The following is a 24,733-nucleotide window of genomic DNA, read 5'->3' as shown; positions in this document are numbered from 1 at the left end:
GTTAAAATTTATAAATACATTGGGGCATAGAAATAAATGCATGTGCAACTTTAAAAAAATTTATAAGAGATCGGATATATAATAATTATCTAATTATTATATATAAATAATTATGTACAAATGAAACATTTTTACCATGTACAAAACTGAGGAAGAGGCAAGGGAATTGAAAATGTTTGAAGCAAAAATAGAAAAATAATAACTGCGGTGGTTCAATGGCTAAGAGGCTGAGCTTGTCAATCGAAAGGTCGGCAGTTTAGTAGTTCGAATCCCTAGTGCCGTGTAATGGGGTGAGCTCCCATTACTTGTCCCAGCTTCTGCCAACCTAGCAGTTTGAAAGCACATAAAAAATGCAAGTAGAAAAATAGGGACCACGTTGGTGGGAAGGTAGCAATGTTCCGTGCGCCTTTGGTGTTTAGTCATGCTGGCCACATGTCCACGGAGACGTCTTCAGACAGCACTGGCTGTTTGGCTTTGACACAGATGAGTAACCTCCTCTAGAGTCAGGAATGACTAGCACAAATGTGCAAGGGGAACCTTTACCTTTACCTTAACTGCATCTAGCAACAATAACAAAAAAAGTGCCATGCCTTTTTTTTAAATTTGATTTGTGTGAATCCTTGTAGTAAGTACCCCAAATATCTGGAGAAGCATGAAGTCCAATAATGTCATTTTTGTAACTCCTCACTATTTTTGATTAGTTTAGCAGACAATGAAGTTTGAGGGGAGACTTGACACAATACTCTGCTTCAGACTTCCTTGGTTGAGGACCAGTCCTGGCAATGTTGTATCTCTCAGAGTGCTGATACAAGGAGAGAGAAGAGCACTTTTTACAAGGTCTTGTACAACACTTTGCACAAAGTGAGCATCAAAGATGGGGATCCTTGAGGAAAACTGGTCAGAGCAATCCCAGAGGGACCCAGGCAGATTAGACACTTAAGCCAATGGGCCAATCCAGGATTTAGTGGCTACAGGTTTATGCTAGGCATGACATACCTGAATTAAAGTTATCTGAAATGCTTATGTCTTCTGTTGCAGAAATGGGAAGGAAACTTGACTTCTTCCAACTCTCCTTATTCTCCCGTGTTGGAAAAAGCAAGGAAATTTAGGATGGTTGTGCCAGCAACCTTAAATATGTAGGAGCCCCATTCATGAGACTGAAGGGTTATTTAATCCAGCAAGAAGTAATAGGTCAGAAGATACCCCTGAGAAGCCAAGTCAGACTTGAAGGCCACCACCCCCTTTCTTGATCCCAGAAGGTCCAAGTACTGAGACTTACTTCCATTGAAATGTGAAGCTGAAGAGTTATAGCAGAGGCCAAGGACATCTCATAGCTGTGAACTCCATCAATTAAGGACTGTACATTTTTATGTGTCCTAAATCTCCTATTAACTTTCACTGGATTGCTTTAAATTCTTATTGCTATGTGAAATATTTTGCTACTGTTCAAGTTTTACCACCTTTATGATGTCACATTCTCTGTCTTTCAAGCTTAGAAAGCCCAAAGTACTATTCATTCCCCACTTCAGAGATATTTCCCAGTTTGTATCATGGATTTAAATTTAGGAGGTTTTGCATCACTGTCTCATTTACATCTGGAATTTTATTGCTCATTCACCATGTCTGGAGTTTTTGCGGTTTGTATATACCCTTGTGAATAATTTGGGACCATCTGAAAACCCACCCATTTCATTGCTCAAAAGAGGGTCATTACGTATCTTTTAAAAACTCAGCTACATGAGACACACATTTCAGAAACAAACTCACTAACAACAGCTGTTGAAAAAGGAAGGTAACCATTTAATGTTCTTATTTCCAGACATAACACATCACATATGACTTCTGCGCCAGAATGGCACAGCCAAGCAAGGCAAGGACAGAGCTGCGGTGGAGGGATGGGGTTCATTCTGTGTCTCCACAACAACAGACTGTCACTATTGTGTACATTGTGACCTGGAGGGAGGGTTCTATTAGCCCAGCCTTCGGTCCACTTGGCACCAAGAGAAAGTTCAGTTTTGCTGAGATAGGCAGACCCTGCTTATATACGTACAGCAGGGGGAGGAGAGTCACATATGTTTGGAGGCTGCAAGGAAGACAGGGTTTCATAAGGCAAATCTTCAGGGCACCAGATACAGTTAGATGGGAGCCTCCCCACACAAGCAATGGCAAGAAGGAAGGAATAGGAAAGGGATGGGAAAGAGCTGGGACGTCTCCTTGCCCTGGGCATCTTGGTTGGCTCCACCTTCAAGTAGGGAGGGCATGAGTGGCAGAATTCTAGGAGCGGCTTCTTGCCCCTTTCTGCCTCTCAGAGCTTTAGCTAGGACAAATCTCCCCCTCAATACGCTCACGCTCCTGGGGCAGGAGGGGGAGACGCAGAAGGGACAAAGCCTCCCACATTATCTTATCGAGGCATCACTTGGGAGGTCATGATCGGACTCCTCTGTTTCCTCGTTTGGGGCCGATTCACAGTTCGGTACCGGAGTAAAAGCAGGAGATTTTCTGAAAGAAAAAAAGGGCGGGGGTCACATGGGCACTAGGGCTAGGAGAAGAGGGAAGAGGCCTCAAAGGGGTCAGACACAGGGCTCAAGAAGCATCAGGCCATAAGACAGGGCACAGGTTGCATGGAGAGACTTGGCTGAAGTGTTAGGGTGGCTTCATAACTAGAGTGGACACTGTTGTAGAGCACAAGGAGGAAACTGAGGTGGGCAAGGAGGGAGCTTCATTGGGTTCTTGCTAAGCCTAGGATTACAGTTGGATGGGAAAGTCAAAAGTCTTCCCCGCCCCCGTGCTGCATTCATTGTCCCATAAGCTAGTGCAAAGGGCCGGCCGATCAGTGGTGCGTCTTTTTCCGATGAAAGTTGTTGTTCGACAGCGATTGCATCTGACCTTCTAGAGACACATGGCACGAAACACAACTCCTGCAAGTCTGCAAGGGGGGGTTACAGCCAATCACTCAGAATCCAGCTCAGGTTTGCCATCACCCCACCTTTGAGATTCTCCCATACCAGAGAAGAGAACTCCAGAACTCCATGTTTCCTGGTCTCACCCCTAGACCTTTCTGCACCTCTTAGTACTATCTGGAGAACTCATGTGATCTAACTCCACCTCACTCCCCACACCACCTAGGATTACAACATGACTATACTACAGCCACCAATCCCATGGGCACTTACCTATCTCCAGACTGGGTGATGAGGCGACGACATGTCTCCATCTGCACGTCCAGCCCACGCTTCATGCTGCACATCTCCATGTATTCATGTAGATGCCGGTTCATGTCATTCTTCGCTGTTGCTAATTCCAGCTAAATAAAAGGGTAGCAACACAGAGGATCATTCTGCCAATAATATTGGGGACATCACGCTACCTCCTGAGGCTCTCAAAAGGGCTGGTTATACCTATGTTGCTGGCCAGGCAAATATTCCCTTATACTACTCAGTATCCCAACTTTGTCATATAAATACGTACGTACATACATACATACATACATACATAATTTCCTCTGTGGTTGTCCTTCACTGCAATGCTTCTTCCATTTATACATAGAAACTGATTTTCATCATAGCCATGCTCTAGTGTAGTGCGACCAAGAAATAAGCTACCCTATGTTCTAGAGAATTGCCATTTGGCCAAAACTTTATCGCACCTCAAATCTTGGATGCAACAATTGGACACCCAGCGTCAAAGGATATTCCTCTTTAGACAAATGCCTTTGGAATTCTTAACATTATACCAATGCAGATTTTGTTTTAACAACGATATGCCAAACAAATCAGAAGTTGCTTTATACATAATTCTAGGTCAAAATCAAACCACATTATGCATTGTGTAAACCAACTGGCAAGTTCCCGTGGGTAATTTATCTAAGTAGGACACACACTGCTTTTCATTTTTTCCCCTTTTCAGTAACCTTTTTCTCTTTTTCTAGAGAGATTTCACTGCTTCCTTTCATTATTATTTTTCTTTTTGCCATTGCCATCTAGTTTTTCTAAGCCCTGACATTTGCATTGCGCTATGACAATGATAAGAAGAATGCCAGCTTGCAAGCGTCATATTTGATAAGGTGAAGGCAACTTGTGTTTCTCTTGCTTCCAGACTTGGCAGATATTGTTTTTTCCCCACCTCAATTTGGTCAATGGTTTCCTGATATTCCTTCTCTCTGCTTTTGAAGAGTGACTCTGTGTCCTTGATCACTTTCTCCAAACTGTCATCTGATTGCTGAAGAAAGAGAGAGAGAACAGAGACAGTTCATGAAAACCAAGGTTAGAGGAGAAGTCATTCCTATCACAAGACAGAAGAGATCATATAACCATTATTTCTCTTTTTAAAAATCATTTATTACATTGTTTCCAGAAAGGCAATTTCACCTGAGAGTTGGTGTAATGTAAGTTTGAGTAAGCTAAATTCAAGTTGTAAATCAGGAATGTTCCTTTTCACTTTGCCTCAGCCATGATTTTGCGGGTTTTGCATCAGACAGATCACTTTCTCAGCTCTCTCGCTCTCTCTGCTCTTTTCCAACAGAGAGGGGCCACATTTAGAGATGGCTCAGAAAACATACATGCAACTGTTCAAAACTTCATATGCGTTATACAATAATGAATAGTTGTACTAAAAGCAGCACTGAAAAATGTGGGAGATGGTAAACAATCTTGAAAAATTAAGTTCTCATTTCATGTACATTTTCTAATCACTATGTTACTTACAATCTTTTTAAGCCTTACTGTTTCAGCATTGTTTTCTTCAGGCTATTCTTACAGATAATCTAGATGCCTCAGCTACTTCAAAATGCTTTCCAATCTGGAGCAATCAGAACCTATCATTATAAAATCTTCAACTGCTTCTGTATCTTACTATATAGGTTCAAGACATCTCTTCCAAAATATTAATCTTTCCTTCCTGCAAAGCATTGAAAGAGATTTCCTTCACCTCCCCATTTTACCCTCTCATAGGATAAACACGGAAACAATATATATTAATTGAGTAAAAGCACCCAATTAATTCCCTGGTTGAGAGAAAGATTTAAATCTTGCTCCAACTTCACACGTTCGTCATTACTCTACTTAGGCTTCTTTTTTCATCCCACTATTTTCCTAAACTGGTTTAAAAATTGGTAGTTATACTGCTAACTGGAATAAATATTGAAAGCACATTATGACTTTATTAAAACATCTGCACAGATTACTACCCACATATCTAATCGGCTAGATGCTAAGAATAACGGAACAGAAGCATGTTCTATGAGTTAGGTGGGAATGGAATGGAATAGAATAGAACAGAACAGAACAGAACAGAACAGAACAGAACAGAACAAAACAGAATAGAATAGAATAGCTTTATTGGTCAAGTGTGATTAGATACATGAGGAATTTATCTCTGGTGCATAAGCTCTCAGTGTACATGGAAAACAACAATAATAATCATAATAATGAATGATAATAACCATAATGATAGCAATAGAAAAGGTAATAGAGCAGATGAGAAGGATAAAAGTAACACAGCCATACTACATGGATAATATACTTAGACATAAGACAAAACTGTGGAAACTGTTTAGCAGAGTGATGGCATAAGGAAAAAACTGTCTTGTGACTAGTTGTTTGGAGATGAAATGCTCTGTAGTGGCATCCTGAGGGGAGCAGTTGAGGATGCCAACTCCTCCACCCATCACATTTATCTATTTATTTTTTTATCACATTTATCTAATTTTTTAAATTGTTCGTTATCTATCTATCACATTTATGTAAACGTGATAAACAAACAACAGAGAAGCAGTGTGGTACAATGGTTAAGGAGTTGGACTAACCCTGGGGAGACATCGAACATGGAAGCTTTTGAATGACTTTTAACCTGTCACTCAGCCCAAGCTACCTTCCAGCATTGTGGGTTGTGATAAAAAAATAGAGACGAAGTATCTATCTATGCTACCTTCAGCCCCCCTTCGAGGAAAGGAGGGATATAAATTAATAAGTAAATCAGCAATAAACCATAACAACAACAACAACAACAACAGGAAAGGCTCTCTTATAAAGAGATTTTCATTCTCTGAGGTCCATTTGCCAGATGGGTTTTTTTTTACTTCTTTTACCTCTTTACTTCTCAGGAAATGAGTTTCCTCTTCAGCCAGATTTTTTTTCAGTTAGAGCTAATCTATATTATTTTAATTGTTTTTATATTATATCAGGTATTCATCAGAGGTGGGTTTCAGCAGGTTCTGACCAGTTCTGGAGAACTGGGAGGAAATGGGGATTTTGCAGTAACCTTCCCCTGGATTGGGGAGGGAATGGAGATTTTACAGTATCCTTCCCCTGCCACACCCACCAAGTCATGCCACACTCACTAAACCACACCCACAGAACCGGTAGTAAAAAAAATTGAAACCACCACCGGTATTCATGATTAATTTATTGCTGCTAGTTGCATAATGAGTGCATTAATTGTTAATCTTACTTTCTTATGCTTGGCCCAGTGATATAGTACTGCCTCCAAAGACAAAACAATTCTACAAACTTAGTACAAAGACTGCGTCTCATGCCATAGAAAATAAGCCATAAACTGGCATATGCTGACAGCTCTAACTTTATACTCTTCACGTACACAGAATCCTTTGAGAACTTATTTCTGCATCAGCTGGCAAGTGCATCACTCAGTAGTATAAGCAACCCTGGGGCTATTCATAACAGAATTCCAACCCAAACATTGTACAAGATGAGCAACAAATTACTTCGTTATCCACCCTTTCAAGAAATCAGAGAAATAAATTTAGGGACTTCAAAATACATATAATTGTCTTCTTTCTCTACTAGAGGACTCACTTGTATATGACCAGATAGCAACATTTCACAATATGAGAGAACAGGTGCTTAAGTGTTCAGAGTGTATGCACAAAGACTTGAAAACTGTACTATATGCACCTCTGGGATGTGATTGTTCCTGAAATCTATGTTCTTCCCATCCTGAGGGCCTTCTGTTCCTAGAAGACCTGGTATTTCCCCTGGGCCATAGGTTGTGATGGATGGAACCTCTAGCTGGATGTGTTTTGGTCTGTGTTTTTGTACAGAGTAACTGGATCTCATCTTTGCATTGTGGGGGATTTTTCTGTTTATTATATTCTGAGTTGCCCAGAGTTGTTATGGAGTTTGAAATAAATAAACTTCCCAAGAAGAGGCAGTTTTCCTCCTTACTTTGTGGGTCATAGTTTATGTTACCTCAAAGCAAGGGCAAAATCTTGATAATTGAAGGGATTGTCAATGATTGGGCAAGCCAACTTTAAATAACCTGATGAGCTCATTGTTCTTTTTTTAAAAAAGGATATTCAAATATGTATCTGAAACCAAAGAAATCTATTTATTCAAACAACTTGGTCAGAAAGTCAACGTGTCTACTATACACATGGGAACCTGTGCCAAAAACACAGCCCTCCTCACCATTCTAAAATGTACAGTATAGCACTTAGCACTTACACTTATATAAAGCTCCACAGTGCTTTACAACAGAGGTATCCAACCTTAGTAACTTTAAGGCTTGTGGACTTCAACTCCCAGAGTTCCTCAGCCAGCTTTCCTGGCGGAGGAACTCTGGGAGTTGAAGTCCACAAATCTTAAAAGTTACTAAGGTTGGAGACCCCTGCTTTACAGCACTCTCTGGGTGGTTTACAGTGTCAACATATTTCCCCCAACAAAATCAGAGTCCTCATTTTACTAACATCGGAAGGATGGAAGGCTAAGTCAACCTTGAGCTGGTCAAGATTGAACTCCTGGCAGTGAGCAGACTTAGCCTGCAATATTGCATTCTAACCACTGCACCACCAGGTTTCACCACCATGATATAGAAATGAGTCGTGTCTCATGTAGAAGTGAACGGGACAGAATCTGGAGATGACAAAAAAGACTGCTCAGAAGACAGAAGCTGAATGTTACCTCTCCTTGTGCCTCAGCAGCAGCAATAGCATAGCCAGAGAAATCTTCCCACAACAGCAGTGTTTCTTCAGTCTCCTCCCAGGTGAGGCTGTCACAGTCATCTTCAAAATCATATTCCCTCCTGAGGATAAATTGTAAATCAGTGGAGAGAATAAGTAAAAAATGCTACAACAGAAGAAGTGACTTTGCTACATTTTCTTCCACCTTTCCTATTAGACACGCCAGGTTTGGGGAAAACTTTCCAGTCCTCTCTACTTCTGGAATGGATGTTTCTTGCATGTGGTGGCCATATGTAATCCAGGAGCTACAGCAATTGGGTACCAGTCCCTCTTTCCCAGCACACACAGATGGAAAGCTTCCAGCGTGAAGTTGTTTTCTCCAAGCAACTCCTCCAAAAGGAAACATCTATGTGATTCTTGAATGGCTCCACAAAAGGTCAGACTGTACAGAGGCTATTCCCCTTTCCAGAACCTAGGAGAATCATTCAAATCAACAGTTACAGGATAAGGGAAGAGCCTTAATTTTTTAAAATGACCCTTGTTTTTACAATAACAAGATTCAAATTCAGTGGTGGCAACAGCATAGGCAATTCCTGAACATGAGTTTGGTGCCTCTCTTTCCCCATCCCGCTGCAGACAGGCTTCACTCACAACTGATTCAGCATCCTCTGCATCTCTTCATTGATGCTCGCAGTGGTCTCATCCTCTTCTTCCTCTTCTACTTTTTTGGAGGCCTCACTCTCAGAGAGGGAGGTGTCCTCATCACTGACCAGCTTTCGCTCCCGTTTCCGCCCCACTGTAGCTGGGACCTTAATGGGAGACAAGTGCAGAGACTACAGAACGAAGTTGGGTTGGAGATCGTAGGTGGATGGGTGAAAAGAGATGCAAAGGTTGATGGAATGGGATGGGATGGGATGGGATGGGAGAGAGAGAAAAGGGTAGACAGGTAGAGAGGCAGGTAGAGAGACAGAGAAAGAGAGAGAGAAGCTTATTATGACCAAGTTAAAGATGATATGATGACTAAAATGCAAGATTAGAAACCTTTATTTTTCTAAATTAAAAGCTAAGCAGCTGAAGATGGAATCGGATGGGGGTTCATTTAAAGTAACTCAAATCACACATCAGAGATGAAGGCAAGAAGACAAAACAAGACATAAGTAGAAGGAGAAAAATGCCAGGATTTGCAGTTAAGTTTTATTTTAAAGAAAAGCTTCTAACTTGGATATTTTTCCAGCTTAATGAAAATAAAAACTAACCAACTGCTTCTGTAAAGGAAGAAGAGAAAGAATAATGTGTGCAAAATAGTGCAAGAAAGTGAGCAAGTGAATAAGACAAAGAAAGAGAGAGAAAGAGGGTGGGGAGGAGAGGAGAGAGACGGTGTTAGAGGGACACACATGCTTTGCACCATGTCTCCCTCTCCGGCAACTTTTCCCCAGAGACGGCGCACCAAAACTGGGTGGAGAGACGTTCTGGGGCTCACTTTGTGGGAGTTGCCCTCCAATTCAACCTGCCTGCCTGATTCTGCCATAGACAGAGGTGAATACATGGAATGAAGATAGAGTGATGGGGACTTTGCCCTTAGATGTTTCGGCTCCAGATGGGAAGGGAATTGGGCGCCTCTCACCTGAAACATTTTGATCATGTCCTCGCAGTTGCGCTGTTGGGCTACATCACATAATTTAGCTGTGATATCGATACGTCGACAAATGTCCATGTCTACCTTCATGGCCTTCTCTTGGATCTTAGTATCCAGCTCACTAAGATTCTTAACACAAGCAGAAGAAACAAGAGAGAGACGAATTAGGCTAATCTCTCTATAGCCTCTAGTACAAATTAATCTGGTTTGGAGGTCTCATTTAGGAACAAGGTAGGGAAGGGAACAATTATGTATGGCATCATGTTTTATAGCCCGGCATTTAATTGTTCTCCAAGTATTATGGCAGTCTGTAATTAATCACTTGCTATCTCTTTCCAGCCCCGAAATAAATTTAATATTTAATTTCAATATTTGGATTTAAGACACAATGTAACTCCAATTGACTCTGGACAGCTCAGAATATTAAAACAACATAAAAAAATACAATCAAAATAGAAACATTGAACATTAAAGAAGATGGTGAATCCAGACGCCAATAAACAAACATCTCATAGTACCCAATAAGGGTTTCCACCACCATAGCCCAAAGCCTGGGAGAAGAGCCAGGAACACCATCAGTTAGGGGATGGGGTGGGTGGGTGGGGACGGCGTCTGCCTGTAGAGGCCAGCCTTGGGAATAGCATGCTCACATTACTCATCAGTCCTTTGAAAATGACCAGCTCTGCTTTTAGCTTCTCCACCTTCATGGCCAGCTCCTCCTGACATGCTTCTGCTTCTTGGGCTTCCTGGTTGAGAGATGGCGAAGATGCACAGATGAAAATGAGAACCAAGACAAAGGCAGAGGCAGGTCGCAGAGAGTGGGAAGAAAAGGAAGTAACCCTTACCTCGTGTAGCTCAGTCACTTGGTCCTGCAGCTGAACCCGCAACGTGTATTCCTCTTCCCACCTGAGAAGTCAAACAGGACAAGAAGTCAAACTATGACAATGGATTTGAGCCCAGAGGGTACCATGATGCAGACCCAACCCTCCCTGGCTCCTTGCTCCCCAGCACAACCTAGTCCCAGCAGAGGGATTTTAAATGGATGTCATCTACAGCAGGGGTCTCCAACCTTGGCAACTTTAAGACTGGTGGACTTCAACTCCCAGAATTCCCCAGCCAGCTTTGCTGGCTGGGGGATTCTGGGAGTTGAAGTCCACCAGGCTTAAAGTTGCCAAGGTTGGAGACCCCTGATCTAGAGAACAGAAGTGCTGCAAATAAGCACAGTTACCCCACTGGAATGCGTTCCTATGACAGGTGGGAGTCTCACCCCACATGCTTATCGCATCTTGATCTGGATTCATTGGCTACTCTCCCCCTCTCAATTGAGAAGAGTAACCACAAACTATGTTTAGTAACTGCAGCCCACTCAGAATATACTGTCATGACAGATGGTCCCCGCCTTTCATCCCTGCAATGCTGGATCAGGCCGATGGGCATGTCTAAATGGAAGAGTTTTCCTCTCCTTTCTTCCGCATCTATACCTGGCACTCAGCTGTCTCTGGCCTACAGAGTATCAATTTTCTAATGCCAACTAACTAGAGCAAATGCGTCAGAGCCATTCTAACCTCTATAGGGTATTAAATCAGCCAGAAGAGCCTTTGTCTGCAACATTGAAGCAATTCCTTTTTGTTGTAATACAGGACCTGGCAGAATTAGTAGAAAGCTTTGGAGTTGGGAGAAAATGGCAATCAAATTATTATTATTATTATTATTTATTTGATTTTTATACCGCCCTTCTCCCGAAGGACTCAGGGCGGTGTACAGGCAAGATAAAACCAACAATACAATATACAGGTTAAACTACCATTTAAAAAACTTATTTAGATTAGCCTGAAAATTAAAATTTGCCGTAAACTAAAAACCCCGTTTAAAAATTAATAAAATTTCACATTAAAAAATCCAATTTAAGCCAGCCCCGCGCGGATAAAGAGATGCAGCTCTACAAGGGAAAGAGAGCAAAACAGAGGTTTGGAAAACCCAAGTGCGAAGTACCATAACCTGAAAAATTCAGAAATGCATATTTGTATCCCAGCCCATGATAAACTAGGGCAGATATGGACACCAATTTTCATCCGAAAATAGGAAGCAAGTTTCTATAGTAACAGACTTGAAAAATTACAGCTCAAAGGAACAGTACACACTCAGGAATGGGGTGTTAGGTGAATTTCCAGAATTTAAGAGTGAGAATCCGTTTGGTGAAGTGGTGAAGGCAGATATGTAAGAGTAGGGAGATTTGAATCCAAATTCCGTCTTATGTAAAAAGCCAGCATTAGGCCAGTCAGCTCTCTCAGTCCTAGGAAGCAAAAAAAAAAAAAAAAGGCAAACCACTTCTAAATATTTTGCCAAGAAAACTGCAGGGATGCCTTTAATCCAGACAGACGCTACAAGCCAATAATGATTAAAAGGCACATGTGCCTGTTTGTGCAAACACACCCACACATGCAAAAAAAAAAAAAGCAGGCGCACACACACATGCAAAAAAAGCTGCTCATGCGCACACACATACAATGAAGAACTGGCAGAAAATAGGCAACCTAATGTACATGAACATTCATGTGTTACACAAAGGTTACAGAATATAGCTACTCTAGATGTAAATTTCAAATTGCTTAAATTAGTCTACTAGGTTCTTTCCAAAATAACTTTCCTTTAACAATAAAATGTGAGAGGGGACATATTTTTCAACAGCAAGAACTGGTTTTGATTTAAATAAAAAATAGGTACTGGAAGAAAGTGTGGAATGGTTCTAACTTTTTAAAAATTTCAAAATTCCACCACAAAATCCCAGCAATTATCATTAGAAATTGTAAGCCAAGAGTTACCTTGAGGAAAGATGGGTAGCTTATAAATTTTATAATTAAAATAAATAATAAATAACCAAATTAGAAAACAAGGGAGGCAAATTTTGCAACATGTGAAGATTTTAACATAGTTTGCCAGAATGGGCCCATCTAACACAATAACTGCCCTAAATTGATGTAAATTGAAGAGTGGAAGCTAAATTAAATAAATACACTACTTGGACTAAAGTACCTAGAGCCCATATATGTAAATAAGGTGGTTTAGACCTTGCACATTTGCTTAGCTGCTGAAAATCACTGAATGTAGTATACCGTATTTGGAATGTAGTATACCGTATTTGGAAAGACCGTATCATTGATCTGAAAATAACATCTTCCATTTACAATACAAAAATGGCACCATGAAGCCTCAGAATAGGAATAAAACCAAGTAGTCATTTAGTCTTGCCTTTTATTCCAGGCTGGAAAACCTCAAAGGATCCCACTGGGAGAATTTTTCCTTATAAAAATCAGACTCCCAAGCATTTCTGAATTTTTTTTCCAATCTGAGAATCCTTTGCCTTGTAATTTTGAAGGGAGCGTTTTATGGTGATGGTAGCTTCTCAGAACCTCTTGACTGACCCCATGTTTTCTCTATTCTGCGGGTAAACCTGAAGCACCTGAAGGCAGAACAAGAAGCAACGGATGGAAACTAATCAAGGGGACAACCAACCTAGAATTAAGGAGAATTTCCTGACAGAACAATTAATCAGTGAAACAACCTGCCCCCAGAAGTCGTGGATGCTTTTTTACTCAACGTTTTAAAAAAGGGATTGGAAAGTCATCTGTCTGAAATAGTATATAGGGTCTCCTGCTTGAGCAGGGGGTTGGATGAGAAGACCTCCAAGGTCCCTTCCAACTCTGTTATTTTGTGATTCAGTTATATAAAAGATGTTAAGTACCAACAAAGCTATTTTATGATTCATATACTAGATCTCCATAGAGAAGCAGAATGGCATAAACACAACAAGCGTGACGGAAAATATGTGCTGCTTGAATTGGTTGATCTACACTGCAGGGCCAAGAGATGAAGAGATGCCCCGGTAACTAACTAAGGATAAACAAAGCCATCTCACCATTCTCAGAAATTCAACAGAGGGAAAGGTATTTGGTCAGGAGATACAGCATGAAGCTCAAATGCCAGTGTTTCTTTTCCCTCCATCTCTGAACATTCTTTAAACACTGCATAAAATTAACCCCATTTTAAACTGCTCTTTTTCTTCTCAAACCAAAGGCCACTTTGTCTTGCTTAGTGGAATTTTTTTCTTTGGCAAAGTCCAAGGCAAATATCCTGTAGGCTGTAGGCCAGAAAAATCTGCCACTCGCCCCACCCTAAAGAATCAAAACAAATGGATGATTACTCACAGAGAAAGAACACAGAAAACTGGGCAGAATATAGAAAAGAAAGAATGACTCAAGTTAAGGGCATGAAGAAGGAAGTAAACACACACACACACACACACACACACAAAGAGTCTGTGGGAAATATCAAGGGAGTAACAAATGGTTAGTATTATCATATACCCACTAAAAAAATGTGGGTGCACAGGCATACCAATCCAGTCCCAACCCTCCCCCTACAAATACTCTGCTGTGTATTTCAACAAAATCTCCAAGTCATGTTATATTACCCGCAACTCTTGAACATAGCAATTTGCTGTTCTTTTGAAATATACAAGGATTCCCCCACGAAACAAATATGGGCATTCCCCATATTATGAAAAAACTGTACAGGGAACTGCGCAACTCTTGCTTCTGAAAAGTGTGTTTATTTATTCTGCAAGATCTTGCTTAGAGTCTATTTCCTCAGGTACAAATGTGACGGGATATTAGGAAATCTCTCTCTCTTCCTCTCCACCCCCCACAGCACCCTTTCTCTCCCTCATATACACACACAGAGCCACACAAAAATATTATGAGGGAGAGAGAGTACAAGAGGGCAAGGGTATCTCAGAAGCACTGCCTAAGTACTTTCCCTACAAAGAAATGGATACAAGAGAAACTGAGGTGCTTATATTTATAGAAAGTGACTCTCTTCGTTTAAAACCACAAGTGACGAAATGGCAGATGCTGGGTTTTCATACATACAAAAAGACAGCAATTTTGATTTAAATTGTTTTCAAATTCTACCTTTAGTAAACCATTCTTCTTCCCTAGCCTTCTGGAATGAGAACACACACTTTAGGTCCCTCCCAAAATTGATATGGCCAGGGTTCAACTTTTTCATTTCTGTCTTATTAACGGATGGAAATGGACTGAACACTGATCAAAGAGCAAAACCAACCAGACTATGTGCCATTAAAACTGGGAGAAAAAGCCAATCCTTCTTTCCCTTCTTTTTCTACATTAAGCCTCAACTTCTCTTTGCCCTCCCCACCAGGTTTTCATTCGCATCTGCAATGCACCATTGCCTAATAATAGTCTTACTGCAACAGTCTCTCCATCCCACTTTGCACAACCCAAGCAAGCAGAGGGCATCCAGCACACTGTTTCCTGGACTGACCTCACCACTCGCATCTCCCCACCTCCCACCCCAAAAAAAGGGGGGGCAAGCAAAACAATTCCCAACTGAACCAAAGCAACTGAAAGAACAACGATCGACCAGCATAGCTTCTTCTCCATACAACAAAGTGTGATTTCCTATTCATATTCTCAGCAGAAAGAGAAACCAAGAAATTGGAACTCTAATAGGTCTCCAGAATCAACTGCATCCAGTCCAGGGGAGCCACTCGGAACAGCACTTTTTGTTCCCAATGTCCTGGCTCTAACATGCTCCCAGATTTATAGCGCAATAATGTAATACATAATTGTAAATGCCCATATAGGCTGTGCTGTACAACTGATCTGACATTTTCTACTAAATGAATGATTTATAGAAATAAAAAGGGTGGAAGGAGTGGGAAAATAATTGTCCTAATTAGACAGAGGGTGGCAGTAGATGATCTCCAAACTAATGTCCAACCCTTACATTCTATGACTATCTGGCTTTTACATTAAATTCTGCAAATAAGGCAAGACAATCACTTGCCTAGAAGCATGTCTAGTCCCTGATTCAAACTATTAGGAATGGGGGTTCTATGAGTACAGATTTCTGAAGATTAGTTTTGGTCCACAAGAGCCGCATTAAATGGCCCCTGACAGCCTATAACTAGAGTGAACCTACTCATATCTCTTGTATATTCCCTCTTTGTATGAATGTATAAATGGGTAGAAGAATCTCATTGCTGTATTGGTCCAATTAAACAGACAGAAAAGCTCACAAATGCAGCATGAGAACAATGTGTCACATCCTGACTTCAGCATTTGATATTTGCCCTATACGTTCAATTCTCCAACAACAGTGCCAAAAAGAGGATCAACATTTCAAAGCATATTTATAATGCAGTCTTAAATTTGTTGACTAATTTCTGAAAACTTTTCAGCATTATTATATTCTAGGTGAGGTAAAAAGATGCTAAGGATTGCAAATAGATTCTCATTGCCATAATAAAACCATAATTCCCAAGATTTTGGAGAAACACACACAAGAGTTAAGTAGGTACAAAAACAAAGCAAATTTATAACATAAATGGTCAAATTAGGTCACAATTTAGTAGAATTCAGAATTTTGTTTGCTAGGAAATCAAATAAGTTGTTTGTGTATGTTACCTGGTTTTGACTCCTTCTTATCTAAACAAACCAGGGAACATCATCTTGGACTTGTTTTAGCATCACCAAATCACAGTCTCTGGCGTTTCTGTATAGCAAGCTAGAATCAAAACCTGTTGTGAATACTGATTTTGGCTTGTTAGGAGATCTGGAAGCAAATGTTCTCTCAATCTGCAACCACATCAATTAATTTAGCTCTCATCAAGTCAAATTTAGGAACTGTTGCATCCTCACATCTCACTGCAGAGATCCCAGTTTAGATGCAATACTGTCCTAAACAAGCTTTTGTGGTTTGTTTAATGCTTCCAAATGACAGGAAGAGCCATTGGAAATCAAGCTCTTGTTCACTGTGATGTTGCTATATCTAAAGTAAACCTCAAAAAGGCAGTAAACTTTATTCTAAGATTAAATAAGTATTACATATGAAAAGGAGGTCAAATTTTTAGCTCATAAAATAAACGTGCCCTAGATGATTAACTACTAAACATAGTTTAAGGTTAGAGAAATTTTGCAATCCTTTTTCAAATCCCTTCCAACTTCAGGACTGTGTTTTCTGCAGACATCAACTCTGCACAGTCATCTCAGGTCTACACTTAGCACTTCTAATTGTCAAAACTGAAAGATTAATCAATATACATTTAGAACCTCAAACTCCAACTCATTCCCTGATTTCTGCAAATGGACTCAATTTTTCTCTTGATTGTTACTTAAGGCAAGGGCGAAAACTAGATCAAGTTGTTTTCTTTGCTGTCTGGACTGGTGGCGCATGTGTGCGCGCATATGCACATACATGCCAAATCTGGATGCTGAAAGGAAAGGGCGGAACACAGTTAGATGCAGAAAGATCTCTTGTCCATCATAGTTTTAGCAATCCTAAAAGCAGCCTTTTCTGTCTAGCAGTTTCCAGGCAGGTGAGGTCAAAGAGAATCATAAGAGCAGGAGGAAAAGGCATACAATATGCTACCATAAATTATAGCTGAGGAAAAGGCATACAAAATATTCTCTAGGTGTTGTTGCAGCATCTTTCACTCCTTGCCATGTCATCTGAGAGTTGTGATTCAGCTGCATCTACAGAACTACAGCATTCCTGTTTCTAATTTAGAAGATTGCGGTACTGCAGAAGTGATTTATAAGGATAGCTTTAGAAATCTGATGCAAAAACACAGAGTGAAACAATTATTTTCTCTTCCAATTTGTGGTTAATATGCAACGATCTATCCAAGTCTCAACAAAAGAGCTACAGTCTCAATTTTCTGGGCAAAATACGTTGTCTAATAAAATGACCTTGACTTCACTTCATGTAGAAATGTAGTTATATAAGCAAAGTAAATAAAACAGTATCATATATATGCAGACGCACATTGAATCTGAATTCCCACTCTCCCAACTGAGTTGGGGAATTCTATTCTTCTCCTTACTGAACCTTTTCAAAAACTATTTTCAACAAGATTCAAAGAAGGAGGATTTACAGTACTAAAATATTCCCTAATCCAATAATCCCTCTTCAGACTAGGCAAAGATAGTGTCACGCTACAATTAGTGTAAAATGAATTGACAATATTTGTCCCTACAAATATGGAACTGAACTGAACTGAACTGAAGAAGCTTCTTGGGTGAGAAGTGAAATGTTTTGAAGGAAAAATAAAGTCCAGTTGCCTATTGAAAAAAGCATTTTTGGGATATTTGTCCCTACAGTTTAATTTCACATTGGAAATATTTATATAGTACTAATATTACTATTTAATTTAAATATAATACTGTAAACTATTTCCCAGAAACGTTTATTGCATTTTTTAAAGTTTAAATCATCATCAACTACTGTACTGAGTTTGCTGCTTCAGGTCCCAATAGATCAGTGGTGGGTTTAAAAATTTTTTACTACTGGTTCTGTGGGTGTGGCTTGGTGGGTATGGCAGAGGAAGGATACTGTAAAATCTCCATTCCCACCCCACTCCAGGGGAAGTGGGGTGCAAAATCCCCATTTCCTCCCAATCAGCTAGGATCTGGGAGACAGAGAATAGATGGGGGCAGGACCAGTCAGAATTTTTACTACTGGTTCTCCAAACTACTCAAAATTTCCGCCACCGGTTCTCCAGAACTGGTCATAACCTGCGGAAACCCACCTCTGCAATAGATCATTGGTCAAACCTGTTTCCACACACCAAGAAGTTTATAGGTTTTGTATGTTAGTTTGTAGGTTAATTACCTACAAAATAAAAATGCACAGAAATGAACTCCTATGAGTGAAATTACAAAGTAGAAGGTGAAGACGGTGCCTGGTCCTCATCTGCTCACTCATTGGAAAAGACCCTGATGTTGAGAAAGATTGAAGGCAAAAGAAGAATGAGATAGTTATAGTGTCATCAAGGTAATGAACATAAATTTGGACAAATTCCAGGAGACAGTGGAGGACAGGTGGGCCTGGCATACTGTGGTCCATCGAGTCATAAAGAGTTGCACATAACTTAGTGACTGAACAACAAGAACATCAACTGCTCCCTACTTCTCACTTATAAGCCCCACAAAGAAGGATTCCAAGTAACAGGTTTAAGAGCAGATATATGATTCATGGTTCTTGCATACATGTTTGAGCTCTAAAGTTTTCACTGGAATCAATTTGTAAAGTTCTAGTTTGTGGAACCCAGAAATATGATATTAATGAAGTGTCCTAGACTTTCTAATAGAGCTTCTGGAAGGTGATTCAGCAGAAGGGACTTGCTTCAGTCTCAACAAAGCACTTAACTGAATCCAAACATTGCCAAGAACGCTAATTTCTTTTCGTCTCACTTAACTTGTTGAGAAAGGCAATATATGGATGGGAGAAGTGAAGTTTCATTACTGTCTTGAAAGAGCAATGAATCATGAAACACAAGATAATGATAGCAATCACATTGAAATTAATTGCAGGTATTTTGCTAATTTGGGTAAAAGCATACATATAGTGACAGATCATAATCTTGGTCTTTTAATCCAGGACTGGCCACGAATACCCAAATATAGGACAGCCAACCATGGATATAGGACAGCCAGCCAAGAGGAGGCTGGTGCAGAAATCTGACTTATTTTTAGTTATTGACATAAACATGGTTAAAGTACAAGCATCATGTTTATAACAGAAACTAAGCATAACTGGTTTTTATTCCAATCCAGTGAATTTTAACAATAATTGTGTAGCATAGGATTTAGCCACTTTTCCGGGAATTTTGGAATGTTATTTAGTAAAGATATGCACAATTGCCTGTTTAAGATCAAGCTGAGTTGTTTAGGGAGATGAACTCCAACCTTCAGGTGAGGGACAATTCCAAAGCATTTGTGTGCTGATCCAATTTCAGTATCTCAGCATATGCATAAGCAGTTTTGATGCGCAATAATACTGGATCTCTCAGTCAATGCTATTGAAGTAGGGTGTCTAGCAGTGGTGGGTTTCAAATTTTTTTACTACCGGTTCTGTGGGCGTGGCATGGCTTGGTGGGCGTGGCTTGATGGGCATGGCAGGGGAAGGATACTGTAAAATCTCCATTCCCACCCCACTCCAGGGGAAGGTTACTGCAAAAATCCCCATTGCCTCCTGATCAGCTGGGAATTGGGAGGCAGAGAATTTAATGAGGGTGGGGCCAGTCAGAATTTTTACTACTGGTTCTCCAAACTACTCAAAATTTCCGCTACCGGTTCTCCAGAACTAGCCAGAACCTGCTGAAACCCACCTCTGGTGTCTAGGCCTGCCAGCAGGAACACTCAGCTGTAGAAGAGCATGGGAACGTGGCAAAATATTTGGGAATGTAAGGGATTAACACAAAACCTCAATGAAGTAGAGGTCTGCCAAATCAATTCTCTGCAAATAAAAATCTAAGGTTCTTTGCTTGATCCCATGCCAAACTATTCTAAACCCAGCATCGATAGAGAAACCAGATCTGACATAATCTGATCCTTCCATAGAAAAGTGAGTTTATCAGTCCAAGATGAGCCAAGGACTCTCATTCAGTACTTTAACAGAATAGGCTTCTAATGAAACATCCAAACTCTAACCAAAAGAGGTTTGGGGTTTTTTTTGAGACTGAGCAAGGAGCAATGAGGATAGATCTCAGAAATGTACAGTAGATTGAACTGCTTATCCACAGCAATATCATCATGCTGTACAGACAGCACTGTGTGCCATACCGCAGAGGGCATAATATTTCAGCTTTTGAGTATTTTGATTGGTGAAGGAAGAAAAGCCCACAAACAGCAAATGAGATCATTTTATTCTTTCCTGAAAGTTGAAGATATCTCAGCTTACATCAGCATTGGGATTCTTTTTTCTTTCTTTCTACAACTTTGCCAGTTCTGCTATATAGACAAATATCTAAGACTTTGAAATCTGGCTAGCTTTCAACACTTAGGAATCAGCTCTGTCTCCATTTCTGCATATTTAATGCTTCTGAAAAAATTAATATTGCCAGAATCTCATATCTAATACCTTATTCTATATTTGGATATAGCTGCAGAATGCAAACCACTTTTTACTCCCTGATGGGCAATGGTCTCCATCTGATGTGCATAACTAGCTTCATACACTGCTTTTGTTGAATAAATTATCATGTCCTAGTTTGCATATTATGCAAAGCCAAAAAATGATAACTTAAAAACAACAATGTTTGGGATCATATTTATACTTTAACCATAAACAAATAAACCCATATGACTTAGTGCTCTGTATGAATTTACTGTGTTAAATTCCTTTTTCCAACAGACCTTTCTTAAGCAGTTTTGTAAGGAATAGCCAGTGAGATTCAAGGCCGACCAAAGATTTGAACCTGACACTTCTTATCGGTGTCTAATAAGTGAAGACCGACTTCTGTATATTTAAATACCCATGTACATTGCATATCTCCTTATTTCTTCTGTTTCAGACTGATATTCACTTTATCAAATGCAATATATAATACTTCATTGTACTAGATTGTGGGATGCTCAGTTTCCAAGTGTTTTGTTGGGGAAAAGGGTACTAATCAAAAGAAAAAGAAAAAAAAGTCCCTGATAAATCTAGATTTGAAGAACAGCTAAGTTGAAAAGCCTGGATGAAAAAAATACTTTAGGGAAAAAAAATGACTTAGCAGAAGAAAGCTGAAATGGGCATGCCACCATGAGGTTGACCCAAAAAGGAAGGTCCTTTTGCTTGGATCATCCACTGCCTCTAATGGTACATATTTCTGATAGAAGAAGAACTCTGCAGAGGGTCTCTAGATAACTGCAATAATACATTTCTGAGGAAGAATTTCTCCAAAAGAGCTCTCTGCTTTCACCCTTTAGCCCAAAGTGTACCTGCCATATATTCATCTGTACTTGTTCTTAAGTTCTTTTGAAGTCAGTAGCCTAGCATTTCAGAAGTTACTGGTATAGAATGCTATTTAATGTTTGCCTTTCAGGGATTTATTTATTGAAAATCTACTCCTGGCAGTTTTCCACTTGTGTGATACATTTGTAGCCTGTAAAGAATATTAGACTTCAGCAAGTCCTACCTTGCAGAAGCTGTTTTCAACTGAACCACAGAAAAACTCAGAGGACCCACTAACAACCGGCTGATTTTTTCATATGTATCTCTTGTCATAAATTCCCTGTCTAAATGTAGGTGACAAGTCCCTCAAACTAAGAATTCAGCCACCGCTAATATAAATACATCGAAGCTGTGCACGTCTCCTGCGTGCCACATGCACCGACAGTAGGATATAAATAATACAGTACTCCTGTAACAGTAATATTGCATACCGAGATCTTGCTGAGAGTTGAATTTCTGCACCTTCCTCTCCCTTCTCCCCTCAGCCAGCATCTGCCAGTGGCAAAGATGTGATTGAGACCAGAGAAGTTAGGTAGGAACTGATAACAGGGGACCACCACGCAGTCCTAGCTTCGTGGTGTTTCATCAAGAAAATGGAGAAGAAACGGAGAAGGCACAAGTGGTGAGGACTTAAAAGCAAAGCAAAACAGACACTCTGCTTCAAACCCGAACTTTTTTTCTTTTCTTTTTTTTTTGGTTCCAAGGAAGAACAAGCCCAGAGGAGGCTGTGCAACTGTTTTCTCCTCCCTGAAAGAGACCAATGGGCTCAAGAGGAGAAGTGATGTTTCATTCCCCTCTTCCAATGAAAAGTGTCCAAAAGATTAGATTTTGCCCTAAAATAGCATCATACCAAACAAGTTTCTATAAGGACCATAACGGAAAAGGCTGTTCTCTCCCCTGTTTTTTTTCCTTTTACTTTTAAAGCTAGGGCAGACATTTCTAGGAGGGTTCATAGAGAAGAAAGTGCCCCCAGTGCCGGTTTCTGAGATTCCCATGATGGCAGTGATCACTCTGTGGGGACAGAAGGCTCCCCAAAGAAGCCTTTAAAACTTTCACAGGTTCCCGGACCACAGCCAGCCCCTCTCTTGCCTCTTCACCTCACCTGCGCTTGTATTCATCCCGTTCCCTCTTCACCTTGGCCAGGACATTGTAGAGAGCCCGGATTTCAGGGGTGATGGTGTCTATCTGCACCCCAACTCCATCCGGGTGCATCCAGGAGACCCCAGGCCCCTGAACTAGGGTAGTCTCTAGGCCCGGCCCCAGGCGGCGAGCCTGGGAGAATGACCAGATGGTCCCGGGCAGGAAGCGGGAGGATGCGGAGAAAGCGCTGCTGGGCAAGGAGGGAGATTGGCAAGAAGTGGGGGTGAGCGGTGCTCCTGGGTGGTGGTGGCAGCTGGGGGAAATCAGCACCCTCGACGTGCTGCTGCCCAGTCCCACCGGCCGGCTGCCGCTGCTAGCCCCGCTGGTCAGGGAGAGTCCCAGCGGGCGGATGGGGCTGATGAAACCGGTCTGGACGGCTTGGTCCCGGCGCTGCAGGCTGCCCCGGCGGGCTCCCCCTTCCTCCAGGGCATGCTGCAGCTGCTTTTCCAGCTGCCGGTTGCGGCGCTCCAACTCGTGCACCTTGGCCAGGAAGCATCGGAAGCGGAGGTTGAGGGTCTTCAGCACGTTGATGTTGGAGCCCAGGTCGTTGCGGAGGGCCATGGCGGCCGGCGGCGCCGGGAAAGAAGACCCGGCGGCGAGGGAAGCCGGCGGGGCCAGTTCCCCGTCGAGAGAGTCCCCCTGGGGCTCGTGGGGAAGGAAGAGAAGGGCCGGCAGCTGCTGCTGCTGCTGGCGCTGGCGCTGCTCGGGGCCCGCGGCTCCCAAGCCCTGCTGCTCCTGCTGCAGGAGGAAGAGGTTTGGGCCGAATAACGGGTTCATGGCTCCGCCAGCCGTCCCGCAGCTGCGACAGGGAAGGGGGAAGCGGCCGCTGGGCGGAGAGGCGCAGCCCAGGCAGCCAATCCCCGCCGCCCGCCGCGGAAGAGGGGCGGGAAGGAGCCCCGAGCTGCGCAGGGAGGGATGCGGCGCTGGATAACAGAGGACGGTGCGGCGTCCTGCGGGAGGAGGGATGCGCGCCCACGGACGGCGGATGGAGGCGGCCGCACCATGGCCCGCCGACGCCGACGACCGAGGCAGCGGCTGCGGTTGCCACAAAGGATCCGGGTTGCAGCTTCTCCCGCTAAGCGCCGGAGAAGAAATGGCTCGACCCGTCAGACAAAGCAGGAGGATACGGCTGGGTTTTTTTTTTTTTTAATAATGTCTACCGTCGTTTTGCATCATCCCCATCAGCTCGCACCGGAGCTACTGGAGAGCAGAAGGCTGGGCAGCTTAGACGCCTAAATAGCGACAAAGGGTGCTGAACGGACGTGCTCACCCTTATCCGAAACCAACCAGCCAACCCCTGCAGAAGCCTTTGCCAGCGGCAGAGTTTCATTTACACGTTGCAAAGCAGAAAACACAAAATGGAACAGACGGCTGACTCCCTTGTAATATTAGCTCTTCTGAATTTCTTGAAGTCAGTAACCTAACATTTCAGAGGTGAATGAATGAATGAAAAGAAAGCTATTTAATGGTGTGCCTTTCAGGGACTTCTTTGTTTACTGAAAATCTGCTCCTGGCTGTTTTCCACTGGTGTGGTAAAGACATATTTGTAGCCTGTAAAGGAAGTTAGGCTTCATCAAATCCTGCCTTCAGAAGCCGTTTTCAACTGAACAAAAGAAAAAGTCAGAAGACCCACTAATATTTGGCTGATTTGTTCAAATGTATCTCTCGTCATTGCCTGCAACTGAATCTTGCTCTCCAAATAAGAGTATGAGATTTGGCATAAAAACCACAGCAGCATCAGCGGGCATTAAGAGCTGCAACTGTAATGGCTCACTTTGGCAGACATAGCGGTAAATAGCCTGATGGTGATTTCATGTATAAAAATCCTAAGGACACCTGAGAACGTGCAGAGAGCAGTTTTCTGTCCAAACTCTTTAACTTGTTCACAGATTATCTGAACCTGATGGTGAACAGTGGTATACAAATTTGGAAGGAACTTGCTCAGTATAGTGTAATCCCGTGAAAAAGATCCCAGAAGATATGTACTAAATGAAAAAAAATATTTTTTGCACATTTTTATTCCATGTTATTGACAGCCATATTGATCATTACAGAATTCAACCAAACATTCTTAATGTCCAAACAAAATGAATTGCTTTCCTTAAAAGGAGTTGAAAGACCAGCATGTAATAATATTTACCTCCGGTCAGATGGTTTCCTGCTTTCTTTCCAGCTCCTCAGTTCACACTCATTTTGTATTCTGGAATTCACACAACATTCTGTGGTTTCAGCAGTTAAAG

The 24,733-nt window shown here is 41.6% G+C and overlaps 1 protein-coding gene across 2 annotated transcripts; it reads right to left on the bottom strand.

The window, feature by feature from the left end:
• Nucleotides 1–1,779: 1,779 nt before the first annotated feature.
• On the bottom strand, nt 1,780–23,751 carry IFFO1 (intermediate filament family orphan 1). Of its 2 annotated transcripts, none has more exons than XM_058169482.1 (9): nt 22,456–23,751; nt 10,397–10,457; nt 10,202–10,297; nt 9,540–9,680; nt 8,567–8,724; nt 7,917–8,037; nt 4,123–4,218; nt 3,174–3,304; nt 1,780–2,499 (listed from the first exon to the last, which is right to left on the bottom strand). In XM_058169482.1, exons 1-9 carry the CDS (start codon nt 23,268–23,270, stop codon nt 2,397–2,399), a joined length of 1,722 nt encoding a protein of 573 aa, XP_058025465.1. In that variant the 5' UTR covers nt 23,271–23,751; the 3' UTR covers nt 1,780–2,396. The 2 variants fall into 2 exon arrangements, with proteins under 2 accessions (XP_058025465.1, XP_058025464.1); XM_058169481.1 differs by having other exon boundaries at nt 8,567–8,748; nt 22,456–23,749.
• Between the last annotated feature and the right edge of the window lie 982 nt (nt 23,752–24,733).

Source organism: Ahaetulla prasina, chromosome 2 (genome assembly GCF_028640845.1).
Source record: "Ahaetulla prasina isolate Xishuangbanna chromosome 2, ASM2864084v1, whole genome shotgun sequence".
In the NCBI taxonomy this organism is placed as follows: Eukaryota; Metazoa; Chordata; class Lepidosauria; order Squamata; family Colubridae; genus Ahaetulla; species Ahaetulla prasina.
This window is presented reverse-complemented; position numbering and strand designations above follow the sequence as displayed.

Excerpts from the sequence above, each read along its gene's own strand:
- IFFO1 (XM_058169481.1), bottom strand. The coding sequence starts at position 23,270 with ATGAACCCGTTATTCGGCCCAAACCTCTTCCTCCTGCAGCAGGAGCAG. Across the intron at positions 9,681-10,201 it reads TCAAAGGACTGATGAGTAAT|AATCTTAGTGAGCTGGATAC; the intron begins GTGAGCATGCTA and ends GCTTGTGTTAAG. Across the intron at positions 8,749-9,539 it reads ACATGATCAAAATGTTTCAG|TCTCTGCACTTGTCTCCCAT; the intron begins GTGAGAGGCGCC and ends TTCGTTCTGTAG.